The 15,485-nt window shown below is 34.8% G+C and overlaps 1 protein-coding gene across 2 annotated transcripts; it reads left to right on the forward strand.

The window, feature by feature from the left end:
- Positions 1 to 1,430: 1,430 nt before the first annotated feature.
- LOC127509243 (butyrophilin-like protein 3) lies at positions 1,431 to 10,734 on the forward strand. 2 transcript variants are annotated; one of them, XR_007929176.1, is made up of 10 exons: positions 1,431 to 1,565; positions 1,702 to 1,777; positions 2,521 to 2,874; positions 5,135 to 5,404; positions 5,649 to 5,756; positions 7,103 to 7,144; positions 7,525 to 7,563; positions 7,781 to 7,807; positions 8,360 to 8,550; positions 10,397 to 10,734. XR_007929176.1 is itself a non-coding variant. In XM_051887829.1 (9 exons), exons 1-9 carry the CDS (start codon positions 1,518 to 1,520, stop codon positions 8,449 to 8,451), a joined length of 1,056 nt encoding a protein of 351 aa, XP_051743789.1. In that variant the 5' UTR covers positions 1,431 to 1,517; the 3' UTR covers positions 8,452 to 10,734. The 2 variants fall into 2 exon arrangements, 1 of the variants encoding a protein (XP_051743789.1); XM_051887829.1 differs by having other exon boundaries at positions 8,360 to 10,734.
- Positions 10,735 to 15,485: the final 4,751 nt, after the last annotated feature.

Here is a 15,485-nt window from a genome sequence, read left to right on the forward strand (position 1 = left end):
GAGACGGAGCGAAACACAGACTAGGCTACTTTGGCCTTTGAGTGTGTGCTTAAACAGACAGGTACACATAAAAATATGTCAAAATTTGAGTTTTCACTTAAACGCTGTTAGTTAAGTCTTAAGTAAAAAACATAAAACATAAACAGTTGGGAAAGTAATCGAATGCTTATTAGATCTGTGCATTATTTTTTTGAATTGACCATCACATGTACTCTTTGCCAAAAGACTTGTGGAAGGGCCTTTCGTGAAGGGATTTTGATGTTCACTTTTGTTTGGAACAACACTGTAAACCCTAATAAGTTGAGACTACTCAAATGATTTAAGGAAAGTGATTCCCTCAGTTCAATTGAGTAATGGGGAAATTGACGACTCAATTTAATTCAGTTGACCTTATATGGTCTTTTCATTGAATTAACTTAAATGTTTAAGTACAGATAACTTAATTCTAATAAGTTGAGACTACTCAAATGATGTGAGGAAAGTAATTCCCTCAGTTCAATTGAGTAATGCATGGGGAAATTGACAACTGAATTTAATTGAGTTGACCTAATGTGGTCTTTTCATTAAATTGACTTAAATGATTAAGTACAGATAACTTAAAGGGCAAATACACAATAAAAACAAATTTGTTCAATTTATTAATTCAATTGTGCGAACTTGTTGCCTTAATTCAATTAAGTAAGCTTAACTTAATTGTATTAAGTTGATCTTACTTAAACCATTTAAGTTTTGTTTTTGTCATTTAACTTAATTCTATCTGTGATCTGAGGAAGTGTACTCCCAGAGTGCACTGCGGCATGAATAAAGTAATTGCTTTGTTTTACTGTTTGTGGCTTTATTTTACAATTTTATTTGCTGTCTTGTGTCAATTTTATTGTGTCAATAAAATTGTAATGGTCTTATTAATGAAAAAAATAAAATAAAATAAAAAAATAACTGCTACCATTGTTGTGTTTTGCATACTGAGTGTTGATGTCTGTGTGTGACTCGAGCAAGGTTGATTGCCAGGCACTGGCTCAACTAGAGAGGAATCAACCCCCTTAAAATTTTGATATTTTACAATACTATGGTATTTATGATATATATGTTAGCGATACAATCTAATAAACCAAAATTTTAATTTTTTAAACCAAAAAGAATTGCACCTCCCTAAAAACCTTTTGCCTCGCCTGATTTTTTTTTTGCTTGACAAAATGGTACTCAAACCAGTCAAGTAATTTTTACTTGGGTTTTCTGAGTAACAAAGCATGGCATGCAAACAGTACAGATTACTAAATTGTTTTAAGTAAATTCTTGGACATTAAGTAAAGTTTACTAAAAAAGGTTAGAACAAGTGTTAGGTTTTACAGTTAAATCACACCCCTCCACAAATGCAAGTTATAAGCCCTACAGTCAAAGTCTGAAGACATTAACTTCAGAAGCCCGGGTTATTAAGAAGTATGATGGGAGGGACTGTGTTATCACTTAAGTTGTTTTGAGATATGAGAAAGTAAAACCAAACCAGGAATGATCTCCGTATGATCGCTCATATCATTGTATTCACACACCTGAGAACAGTGTTAAAGGTAAGAAGATTTGAGAAATAGGGTTAGGTACATAGATTAACCTAGATTTTCTGGCTATGTGTAACATAAAAAAAACCATATTAATGTTAACACACCTTTTTGTGTGTTTACTGAGATAATACATGTTTTCTTTTAGCATCTGTGTCCTTCAGAGATGAAGTTCATTTGTTGGACCCTCTTTATTATTAGTGGAGCTACAGATTCAAGATCAGGTAATTATTTGAAGAGCTGAAGTGTGAGTTCATGTGCAAAAGAAAGAGTGACAGAGATTTAATAAGTAACTTATGTATGGGACAATGTACAGTGAGCTGGTCATTGTCCAACTGGATAAATTTTGCAATAATGGCTGGTTCACTGTAAATTATCCTTATTACATGGATACTTACCAAATAAACAAACAAATGTAAATCAAATATCGATCCAGGTCAGAATTATTTTACAGATTTCACAGATTAAAATCTATCAATCAAAATATGTATTGCATTTATAAGGGGAGAAAGCTCAGCACCCAAGGCTCTATCGCCTATTGCCTCAATGGTGTACAGTGTCTTTGGGCAGATTGTTAAGGTGGATTGCCGGCAACATCCATTTTAGGATTGTTTGTGATTTGTGACTTAGGAGTCCTCTTGACTTTTCACACATTTGGGGGCTGGTTTTAGTGCTAAAATGCTTTATGAAATACTCTTAGAGCAAAAATCCCATTATTTTTAAGAGTTTCTCCTAAATCGGCAAGTTAGGACCTAATTTTAGCCTTAGAATGTTTTGTGAATATGACCCAAGATGCTTAACTTAACTAAGGAAAAGTGTGTCTTATGTTGCGTCTAGTGCAGGATTGTCGCATGGGACACAAGACAGTATTATAATGAGAAAGGAGATAAGAATTTTTATGTGTATTTTAACTGTCATAAAAAACCTCTATGACATGCAGTTTAGTTTTGCTCTCTTTCTCTTGTAGCAGAGCAATATAAAGTAGTGGGACCTGCAGATCCGATATTTGCTGTAGCTGGTGAAGATATGTTTCTGCCCTGTTCAGTCAAACCCAACATCAGTGTTGTGGACATGAGAGTGGAGTGGTTGAGACTTGATCAGAAAGATTCACTAGTGCATCTCTATGAGGATCATGAAGACAGAAACACAGAGCAGATTCAGTCCTACAGAGGGAGAACAGAACTGAATCATCAAGAACTTCAGAAAGGAAATGCATCACTTAAACTCTCAGCAGTCCAAATCTCTGATGAAGGACGTTATAAGTGTTTTATTCAGTCCAAATCCTGGAATGATGATGCCACTGTTGATGTCAGAGTTGAAAGTGAGTAATTGTGGATGTTGCTGTTTATGCACCCTAAAATTGCTGGGTTAAAAATGACCGTTGCTGTGTTATTTGCAACTCATTGCTGGGTAAATATTGGACAGAACACATGCTGAGTTATTTTGAGCCAGCTTGTTGAATTTTATACATTAACCCATTTGCTGTGTTGTTTTTTGACATAGGTCTGGGTCAAACAACATGATATTGAAGGCTACTCATTTTAAATAATAACACTTTAAAATCTCTGTAATATATACTTATAAGACAGGGGCAGTTCATATAAAATGGCAAGTCAATCTTTGACAATCTTAAAACACTTAAAAACATGAAAGTGGCAGGAGCACCAAGAGAAGCCTCTGGTAATCTGTGGGAAGAAAACTGCCATCATTTGCCAATATTTCTGTTCCAGTTGAAAGTTTCATCATGTCAAACGAGTCGAGAGTCTTGCAACTCTAGTGTACTAAATCAATAGAGCGCTCCCATTAGTCAGTGGAGCAGTACTCACTGCATGCGCACTGCAACAGCGATGTAGCGTCTGGTCCTGCCATTCGCTTGGCAGGAGGTGAAACTTTCATATGGTGGAACGTCATTCGTTTTGAGCGTAGATTCGGCGTTGGCTGCATTTGTAGAGGCTAGCTTTCCAAGCAGACATTAGCTGTAATATACATTTTAACAAAAAAAGGTATAATGTAGGACTTTACCCTGTTTCCACAGTAATAATTTGATAGGAAAACAGTGTAGACCCTAGTCAGGTTAGATGCCATATTGAATGTTTAACGCGGTTGAAACAAGTTGTGATTGGGGTGTCCTATGCAACGGCAAACCAGCCTTTGGATCCTTTGGCCTCTCTTGCTAAAGACTGCCCTTCTGCTGGTTCTGGTATCAGTCAAGCGAGTTGGCGATCTGCAGCCTCTTTCAGTGGACACATCATGCCTCGAGTTTGGGCCCAATGACAGTAAGTCATCCTTAGACCAAGACGAGGCTATACGCCTAAGGTGATTTTCACGCCTTTACAGCACAGGACATAATTCTCTCTGCTCTCCCCTCCCCTGAGGATGAACGGATGCCACACCCACTTTGCCCGGTTCGGGCCCTTAGGGTTTACATTGAGCACTCTGGCCAGTACTGACAGTCAGAGCAGCTATTTGTGTGCTTCAGAGGCCAGGACACTCAAGGGGCTGCCAGTTATGAAGCAGAGACTGTCTAATTGGATAGTGGATGCGATAGTGCTAGCCTACAAGTCCTTGGGCTTGCAGTGCCCTGTTGGGGTGAGGGCCCACTTCACCAGGGGAATGGTCGACATCTGTGCAGCGGCCGGCTGGTCCTTGCCAGATTCTACAACTTAGACATCCCTGCTCTCCAGGCATGGATATTGTCTGCTTAACCTGTCGACGAGCATTGTGTAGTTTGCTATGCCACTGCACCTGCACACGAGTCGACACTGTCGCTCCTCAGTTGAAAAATTCTGTTGAAAATGGCATTCAGCGCGACTTAAATAGACAGTTGGACCCGCCAATTTTAGAAGGTTGAGGTTAAGAGTGATGGGGAAGTGGTCTGAGGTGTGCAATGGAGTAACCAGTGTATTAACAGTGAAGCAGCAGTGTGTGTAGATGAGGTCTAAACAACAAATTACGTGTTTTGGTAAACACTACTACAAAAACCACAAACTGTCATAAAAATCCAAGAGTCAAACTGCCCAACTAAAGGAAACACTGATCACCATGATAGTGACCAACCATTCAATAAAACATCAACATCTAAACCTCTGTTAATTCTCAAAAAGAACTGTAGACAAAAGACAGAAATGAAGTCAGTCTGGTTTGTAATGGGGAGATTTAATGTCTTTTCAGTTGATTTTGTCTAAGACTGTGGCTGGAAGTCAGTTGTAGTTGTGTTTCTCTTTCCTTCAGTGACTGTGCTTATTATCATCAGGTGTCTTCAATAATCAAACAATCATCACTCAATTAATCACTAATTATCTAATTAACTATAACACTGCTTTGGTGTTACATTTAACATCCTGCTGGTGGTTCCCATATGAACGAGTGGTGTTAATTTAACACCAGGGAATTTACTACGCACAGAAACCACCCAGCACCTGGATGAAATATAATAAAAATAACCCAATAAAATGACCCAACCGGCGAAACCCTTGGGTTAAAAAAAATAACCCAGCATTTTTAGAGTGTATTGAAACAAAAACAGGTTTATAGACAAACAACATGTTCACTCAATGAATGTTGTTGATGTTGGTCTGTAGCTGTAGGAAGTCCTCCAGTGATCACTGTAGATGGGTTTGATCGTTCAGGAGGGCTTCATCTACAGTGTGAAACTGAAGGTTGGTATCCTGAACCTGATCTTAAGTGGCTGGACAGTGAAGGAGTCAGTTTGAATTCAGAAACTACAGAGACACATAGAAACGCAGAAGAATTCAGCCTGAAACACACCGTCATTGTATATCACAGTGACAAGATTCACTGCAGAGTCAAACTGAGACATCACATGCTGGAGACACTGATTATCAGCTCAAGTAAGTACTGACACTTTTGTTGTAGAATTTATGACATTTTTATGGTTATTTTATGCAGTTGAATAGAAGAACTGAATATCAATTCAGTGCATTACATTATGTAAATGTGGATTGTACTGAAATTGCTGTGTATATTCTATACAAATGTATCATTGTTTACATTATTAATCATTTTCAATCAAACAAACATAAATGTTTGACTGGACACAATGTGCTCAGTGTAAGTCTCTGTTTTGTTTTACAGGTAACATGTTTAATCTTTGGAGGACAGCGGCCATCCTGGTTTCAGTTGTAGTTGTGCTCAGTTGTTTTGCAGGAATACTGATAGCTGTGTTCGTTCATAAATACAGAGGTATTTGAGTTGGGTCACGTGTTTTACTCATTTCTCAGTCCACTAACAGTGTCCAACATGGCATTTTGTTTCTAAAAGTCAAAGTTATTATTATATTATTCATTTAAAGTCTTTTTTCATCCACAAAATAGTTCATCAGTATAGTAAATGTATTTGTAAGGGAAAGAGTATATCTTAGATCATTATTTGGTGACCAGGGCTGTGTTTCTCAAAAGCATCATCAGCCTCAGTAGATCGTAGAAGTTTTTGCACCAATGGTGCTTCAGAATTAATCAATTAATTAATACTTTGATCTGCAATAAATTTACACTGTGTTTTATATGGAACTCCATCTCTGCTATAAAATAAGAAAAAATATTAAAGGTAATTGTGACTTTTTATCTCACAATTAAAGGGTTAGTTCACCCAAAAATGAAAATAATGTCATTTATTACTCACCCTCATGCCTTTCCATACCCGTAAGACCTTCATTAATCATCGGAAATCAAATTAAGATATTTTTGTTGAAATCCGATGGCTCGGTGAGGCCTGCTTAGCCAGCAATGACATTTCCTCTCTCAAGATCCATTAATGTACTAAAAACATATTTAAATCTGTTCATGTGAATGCAGTGGTTCAATATTAATATTATGAAGCGACAAGAATATTTTTGGTGCGCCAAAAAAACAAAATAATGACTTATATTGTGATGGCCGATTTCAAAACACTGCTTCATGAAGCTTCAGAGCGTTATGAATCAGCGTGTCGAATCGGCGGTTCAGAGCGCCAAAGTCACGTGATTTCAGCAGTTTGGCGGTTTGACACGCGATCTGAATCATGATTCATAACGCTGATTCATTATGCCCCGAAGCTTCATGAAGCAGTGTCATGTTGAAATCGGCCATCACTATATAAGTTGTTATTTTGTTTTTTTGGCGCACCAAAAATATTCTCGTCGCTTTATAATATTAATATTGAACCACTGTCCTCACATGAACTGATTTAAATATGTTTTTAGTACATTAATGGATCTTGAGAGAGGAAATGTCATTGCTGGCTATGCAGGCCTCACTGAGCCATCGAATTTCAACAAAAATATCTTAATTTGTGTTCTGAAGATGAATGAAGGTCTTACGGGTGTGGAACGGCATGAGGGTGAGTAATAAATTACATTATTTTTTGGGTGAACTAACCCTTTAAGACTTTTTTCCTGCAATTCTATATAAACTTGAAATTCTGAATTGCAAGATATAAAGTTGCAATATTTATTTATTTATTTTTTAAAATCTTGGCAGAAACCAGCTTCCATAGTGATGTTATCTATTTAATAATGTTTTCTCTTGTCTTTATTCTTGTCTTTTTTTCAGATCACAATGTACTACAGACTGAGAACAGGAGAATAAAACATGGTCGGTTTTGCATCAAGTGGCTCTTTGCCTCCATGTCATATATTAAAATCATCTGCACACCTATGAATTATCCCTTAACTACTTATGAACTCTGCTTTGGTCTGCAAAACAATTAACACACACTGCCTATTTATTTATAAATTAAATGAGATAGATTTGATTTTGGCAATTTAGATACACAGAAATTGTTTACACTGTATGCACATGTATTTAAACGATTTATTTAATTACCAGATGTGCACATGTGCGATGATAATACATTCTATAATAAACACATCTAAAATATAATAATTTATATTTAATATCTGCAGTAGTTGTTTATCAAAAATTATATTGTTTTAATGTTCTTTTCTCTTGCTTTTATTCTGAACTTTCTTCAGAACTTAATGAACTTTTACAGAGTCAGAAGACACCAAAAGGTGAATTTGTTTTATATGGTTCTTAAATTATTAATTAATTACTATTCTGCAAATACACATTGCATACAGTATATGAATTCATATATGAATAAATTTTTATGGAATATGTAAACTTGGTTTTTGCTGGACTTCAAGTGGTGACTAATATTAAAAATGTATTTCATTATTGATGAATTCTGTTATGGACTCTAACTTCATACTTTCTTTCTGTTTTTAGTGATCACACATTTAGAAACAGACATGGGTGAGTAAAAAGTACTCATGTTTTATGATATCATTTTCAAGTTAAATAATATATTGTCCCAAATTCATGGTCATGCCAAATATTATTTATTTCTATACTTTGAGAGTTTGGTAGAATACAAACTATCACTAGATAAATTCAATCAAATGGTTCAGATTCCAAATGATCAAATGAATGATGGTTTATATGTGCCATTACAACAAACTATACATTTAAACTTGTAAATGTAACTGTAACTAAAGAAAAGCAACACAGATAAAATCAACACAAGAAGGGTTCAAAATTGGTGATGTCCTTGTTGGGGTGTCAAGAATTGTATCATAATTAAGTTATTTAATTAAGTTAGTTACCACATGACATGATAATTTAGTTTATGTAAAATTAAATTGCATTACAGTAGTATGGGTCTAGTACATCAAATTATTTTAGTTTAATACAACAAGTAGATATAATCCTGTAAAGTTACCAGTATTGCTGGCAAGATACTATAAAAATAGATTATTATTATAATAAATACCCACACGTGAAGCAGAATGTTCAATATTTTAACAGTGAATGTGACTCTGGATGCTGATTCAGCTCATTCACGTCTCATTGGGTCTGAAGATGAGGAAGAAGTGATGAATGACAACACAGCAGCATAAGAAGGCAAAGATGGAGGCAAAATGACAAATTTGATGAAAATGATCTTTATGGTGACGATGGATGGATGATCCCAGAGTGTGTTTTACTATGAAGTTCAGGTGATGGAGTGGATTTAGCAGTGCTCAGACATCTGGCCAGTCTTTTAATGAGAAACTTTATCCATTTGTTAGTTTAGAACCTGATTAGTGTAAAATCTCCACTGAACATCTGTGATGATTAATTAGATCAGAATTAGCATCCTTAGAAATAACTTGTTTGAAAATATGTAAAATGATTAAGTGTGATAGTAATATAAAGCATTTGATGTACAACCCGAATTCCAGAAAAGTTGGGACATTTTTTTTTTTTAAATTTGAATAAAATGAAAACTAAAAGACTTTCAAATCACATGAGCCAATATTTTATTCACAATAGAACATAGATAACATAACAAATGTTTAAACTGTGAAATTTTACAATTTTATCCACTAAATGATCTCATTTCAAATTTGATGCCTGCTACAGGTCTCAAAAAAGTTGGCACGGGGGCAAATGGCTGAAAAAGCAAGAAATTTTAAAAAGATTCAGCTGGGAGAACATCTAGCAACTAATTAAGTTAATTGATACCAGGTCTGTAGCATGATTAGCTATAAAAGGGATGTCTTAGAGAGGCAGAGTCTCTCAGAAGTAAAGATGGGCAGAGGCTCTCCAATCTGTGAAAGAGTGCATAAAAAGATTGTGGAAAACAATGTTCCTCAATGTCAAATTGCAAAGGCTTTGCAAATCTCATCATCTACAGTGCATAACATCATCAAAAGATTCAGAGAAACTGGAGAAATCTCTGTGTGTAAGGGACAAGGCTGAAGACCTTTATTGGATGCCCGTGGTCTTCAGGCCCTCAGACAACACTGCATCACTCATCGGCATGATTGTGTCAATGACATTATTAAATGGGCCCAGGAATACTTCCAGAAACCACTGTCAGTAAACACAATCCGCCGTGCCATCTGCAGATGCCAACTAAAGCTCTCTCATGCAAAAAGGAAGCCATATGTAAACATGGTCCAGAAGCGCCGTCGTGTCCTGTGGGCCAAGGCTCATTTAAAACAAACTGTTTCAAAGTGGAAAAGTGTTCTATGGTCAGATGAGTCCAAATTTGACATTCCTGTTGGAAATCTCGAACGCCATGTCCTCCGGACTAAAGAGGAGGGAGATCTTCCAGCGTGCAGCGTTCAGTTCAAAAGCCAGCATCTCTGATGGTATGGGGGTGCATAAGTGCATACGGTATGGGCAGCTTGCATGTTTTGGAAGGCACAATGAATGCTGAAAGGTATATAAAGGTTTTAGAGCAACATATGTTCCCTTCCAGATGACGTCTGTTTCAGGGAAGGCCTTGTGTATTTTAGCAGGACAATGCAAAACCACATACTGCAGCTATTACAACAGCATGGCTTCGTCGTAGAAGAGTCCGGGTGCTGAATTGGCCTCATCTTTAACCTATAGAGAACATGTGGCACATCATTGAACGAAAAATACATCAAAGATGACCACGAACTCTTCAGCAGCTGGAAACCTATATCAGGCAAGAATGGGACCAAATTCCAAAACCAAAACTCCAGAAACTCATAACCTTGATGCCCAGACATCTTCAAACTGTTTTGAAAAGAAGAGGAGATGCTACACCATGGTAAACATGCCCATCAAATTTGAAATTAGTTCATTTTGTGCATAAAATTTCTCAGTTTAAACATTTGTTATGTTATCTATGTTCTATTGTGAATAAAATATTGGCTCATGTGATTTGAAAGTCTTTTAGTTTTCATTTTATTCAAATTTAAAAAATGTCCCAACTTTTCTGGAATTCGGGTTGTATAAACTGAAAATGTGTGAGCAATAATTTCTGTATTAATTGTTGTGGTTTCATATTTTTAATTCATCAAAATGAAATAATGAATTCTTTTCCAGCTTATCCTGGCCAGGAACTCAATTAGCTGAAAAGCCATCTGACTGACAATTTTTTAAGTTTGACTTCTGAAATTGATGATAATACAAAAATAGGCTGCAGTGCAACAAGATGTTCATTTACATAATGGCACAGCCTTCACAATCTTGTCACAGTTGACACAATGTTATTTAATAAATGAGTCCAAATATGTACAATATTGTAGGTGATTTAATTACAAACTAAATTTGTGTAATAAATATCTGTGAGGCAATACTTAATGCAAGTTTACGATCTTAAGTAAGTTTACTTTGCGCATGTAAATGTTTTTGTATTATGCATGTATTAAAGAATACCTAAATTAACCTAAACTCAAATTAATGTTTGTGTCAACCAAAGGAAAGTCCAACGTTGTTTTTTCTATTCTTGCCAGACGGTGGTGATAGCTACTTAATTTTAATTGGCAAAAGAAGAATCCTTTCTCATTATATGTATTTACAACGAAGCCATTGGTTATATAGGTCTGATATTTTTTAACATAATGTAAAAACATTTTAAAATTTTAAATTTTAAAAAATTCTGATTTCAATTTATTCTGGCCAAGAACTTCTCATTTAGATGAAAATCCATCTGACTTACCTGGAAAGCATAACAAATATCCTCAAGGCAATAGGCTACTAATAATGTAAGTTTATGATCTTATGAGTTTACTTGAGCATGTAAATTGCATGAAATGTTTTTTTATTATGCATGTATTAAATAATATCTAAATGTGATGGTAAAATCCACAATAAATATCAAATTCTCCATTTTATAAAACTCAAATGAACATTGTGTTATTTCTATTCTTGCCACACAGTGGCGCTAGCTACCTTTAATTGGAAAACTCTTGATCGTTTAAATCCATATGGGTCTGGGATCAAGTCAGAGAAGTCTCCTTGCTTATCCGTATTTACAATGAAGTAATTGCTTATTTAGGCCTACTATTTCTGAACATAAAAACAAAAACTTTTTTTTTTTTGTTAAATGCCGATTGTAATGAATCTGATGTCTTCTGTAGCCTAAACCATATTTGAACAAATCAAATATACATGTCTTTTAAATTGAGGATTCTAAAAATATGGTCCATATTTTCAAGCCCCACTTGCACATACAGCGGATTAAAGCTTCAACTGGGGTCACATTAATCTCATTATTATCAACACTAAATATGTGGTGTGTGCTGAATATACATCCATTTTCAGTTTATGTTTTTGCATCATTTATTTATGTTACTATGGAGCCCCTAAAGGTACATGGTGATGATAAAAAATGCTGAGGAAAAACTATATTTCAGCATATGCAACACAATAATAAACTAGAGTTACTGTAGGCTGTACTGTACTCTGTAGACTTTCAAGGGCTGCGTCCGAAATCAAATACTCGAATAACTTGAATAAGTAATTAAATGTTGCCCTTATGATGTGACCTACCAGCATCAGTTATGTTGCGTCACTGGCATTCACAAATCCTCTCCCGTGGTCTCATGGGATAGTAAATTGTCCATTGTATGCACACTTCAGAATCTCAAGAAGTAGGTAATTCGAGTACTTTTTGTCTACACTTGTATGAGTACTGTGAATTTGGACATACTTCTTTTGTCACATACTGTTTTTTGCCTACTATATAGTGATATAATGTGATTTCGGATGCAGCCATGGTTATGGAAAAAATGTATTTTGCTCACAAAAGCTTTGCATTCCCTTGCAAAGAGAACGCAAAAGTATTGAAATATTTTTTCCTCCCATCCCATATTTTTTCAATCGCAATGTCCCTTTAGGTTCTCTGTACTATGGTGTGCTGAGTGGTTGCTATAAAAATAATTTTAAAAAATCTTAATTGGCATCGATGTTTCCATGAAAAACCTTTAACATCAATGGAACCTTTCCATTCCACAAAAGGTTCTTTATTGTGAAAAAAAGTTTCATTAGATTATTAAAATGTTCTTCATACTAAGTAAAATAACTGGTTCTTTTAAAGGGGCTATATGTAGAATTCAGAAACCCCTTGTTATTAGTGACACCGGTGGCCGTTATGTGAACTGCAGCCAGTAACTTATTGTTCGAGTTCGCACTCATGCACGCAGATGTGCACAAATACATCAAAAAGTATGTTTTTTTTTGATTGATTAAGTTTATTTCGATCAAATATATATATATATATATATATTTTTTTTTTTTAACACAATATACATCGGAAAATAGAACAGTTTATCTCCCATATATATATATATATATATATATACCTACATACCCATACACACATATACACACATATATACACATTACAATTATTATACACATATCCACACACATTATTTACACATATACTTGCTCGAAAGGGAGTGGAAAGAAGAACTTAATAATAATTTAGACACATGAAATATATCATTTATATATAGATTAAATAACTTAGGACCTGATACTGATCCTTGAGAGACCCCACAAGCAATGCCCAGACACTGTGACCTAAACTCGCCCAACTTCACAAACTGTTGTCTCTCAGTTAAATAACTTTTGATCCAGTTCAAAGCCACTCCCCTGATGCCATATCTTTCCAGTTTATGGAGTAAGATTGAATGATTAAGTGTATCAAAGGCTTTCTTTAAATCAATAAATATTCCAACTGCATATTTTTTTTCTGTCTAAGGTGTTTGTGATTTCTTCCACAGCTTCAATTATGGCCATTGATGTTGACCTCTTTGCTCTAAAACCATACTGACTTTGATTTATTATATCATATTTATCTCTAAATTTTTCTAATCTATCATTAAATAGTTTCTCGAAAATTTTTGAAAATTGAGGTAGCAGAGAGACAGGTCTATAGTTTGTGAAGATGTGCTTGTTTCCATTTTTATACAGTGGTATTACTTTTGCAATTTTCATTTTATTTGTAAATATTCCAATCTGAAATGATACATTGCATATGTACGTTAGAGGTTTTGAAATACTATATATTACTTTTTCATATCTATGTCATAACAATCAGTATATGTTTTATTTTTGCATTTGTTAACAAAAGTTTTAATCTCTGTCTCACTCACATCAGAGAGAAAGATGGTCTTAGCATTCCTATCTATATTTGACTTATTCAATTTATTACTTCCACACTCAGGAATTATTGCTGCTAAATCTGGTCCAACATTTACAAAAAACTCATTGAAATTATTTACTACATTATGCATATTAAAGTTTTCACTGTTAATATCAATAAAATAATCTGAATATGAATAATTATTTGCTTTATCTTTATCTATTATACTATTTAGTATACCCCATACCCCTTTAATATTATTTTTGTTTTCATTTAATAAATTTTTATAGTATAATTTCTTACTAGTTCTTATTATATTAGTCAGTTTATTTTTATATGATTTATATCTGTTTTCACATTCTTTTGTCCTTAGTTTAATAAATTGTCTATATAGAGTATTTTTCTTTTTACAAGCATTTTGCAAACCCTTAGTTAACCAGGGACATTTTATAAATTTATTCTAGTAGTTGTATTGACGAATGGGACAGTTTTTGTTGTATAATGCGCTAAATATTTCTAAAAAACTATTGTACGCTCTATCCACATCTTTCTCTCTGTATACAGTGTTCCAGTCTTGTTCCATTAAGTCATAATTGAGTAAATTAATTGCTTCTTCTGTCCTTATACATTTATATATAGATTTTCGGGGAGTTTTATTATTTTTATAATTGTCATCATACAATGTGAAGACTGGCAGATGGTCAGTTATATCACATATCATTAGGCCACTGACATTAGTGTATTCAATGTTATTTGTGAAAAAATTATCAATGAGTGTGGCGCTGTGTGAAGTAATTCTACTGGGTCTAGTGATGGTTGGGTATAAGCTGTACATCCTGTTCACAAATGCATCTGTTATTTTATGTTTGTTTGGATTTATCAGATCTATATTATAATCTCCACAGATGAATAGTATTTTGTTACTTGTTATAGAAAACATTTTTTCCATCCAGTCAATAAATGACTCCATACTTGAACCCGGTGTCCTATATATACAACTTATAATAATATTTTTATTTATTCTCATTGTAAATTTCAATCGATATACACTCTAGTATATCATTTATTGTTAATGTCATCTTGTCAATTACTTTAAACTTAAAATCTTTATGGACATATATAGCAACTCCCCCACCTGCTTTATTTACTCTGTTCATATAATTGAGGTCATAACCTTCTAATTCAAAATCAATTCCTTTATCTTTATTGAACCATGTTTTGGATATAGCTGTAATGCTGAATGGATGAACTGTTGTAAATAATCTTTGATGGTATTGAAGTTTGTATACATGCTTCTGCTGTTGAAGTGTATGACTGACAATTTCCCTTCTGAGTTGATACTGTTGTTATAATCATCTTCAGTAAAATAGTTACAACTAATATTGATAGATGAGAAAAACATGTTGTCAGGGTCTATTTCAATTTCACTATTTTAAATTATTTCAGTTCCAAGTGTTCATAGTCCAGAATCCTTTGTTGTAGCCCTGTGTCGTTAATATCTCTTGAAGTAAATGAAATGTCATTGGATGTCATTGTATGAGTGTACACAGTTAACACAGTTTTTTACCTCATTGATCCAGTAGCGCTCTCAGTCATATTTATCCAGCTCCTCCATGCTTCTCTAAACCAGCACTGAAACTGCTTTGGTGGAAAAGGGGTATGAAAGGTTCTTTGGGGAACCAAAATGTTTCTTCAAGTATTTTAGTTTCTCATCTCCTGCAGTGTGTGCTTCTCTACAGCCAGTGTACTGTGACAGAAGACTGGACCCTCAGATTGAGTAAAAACAGAATCTTACCAGCATTGCATCTCCTCCTCCCAGAAAAGCTGGAGTATTTGGGCTGGATGATCCAGCACAGAGGGGTTTCCAAAACAGCCCCCACGACCCAGAACCTAGCAAGCCATCACCCTGCTGCATGGAGCGGTCACCAGAACCTGCTGTGATGCACGAGCCTACGCTGGAGAATAGGGCAGAGCAAGCCATCACACTGGAGCCTGAGCCTCACAAGATGTCTGATCAGGTGTTTGAGATGGCAACATCGT

The sequence above is a fragment of the Ctenopharyngodon idella genome, chromosome 3 (assembly GCF_019924925.1).
Source record: "Ctenopharyngodon idella isolate HZGC_01 chromosome 3, HZGC01, whole genome shotgun sequence".
NCBI lineage: Eukaryota > Metazoa > Chordata > Actinopteri > Cypriniformes > Xenocyprididae > Ctenopharyngodon > Ctenopharyngodon idella.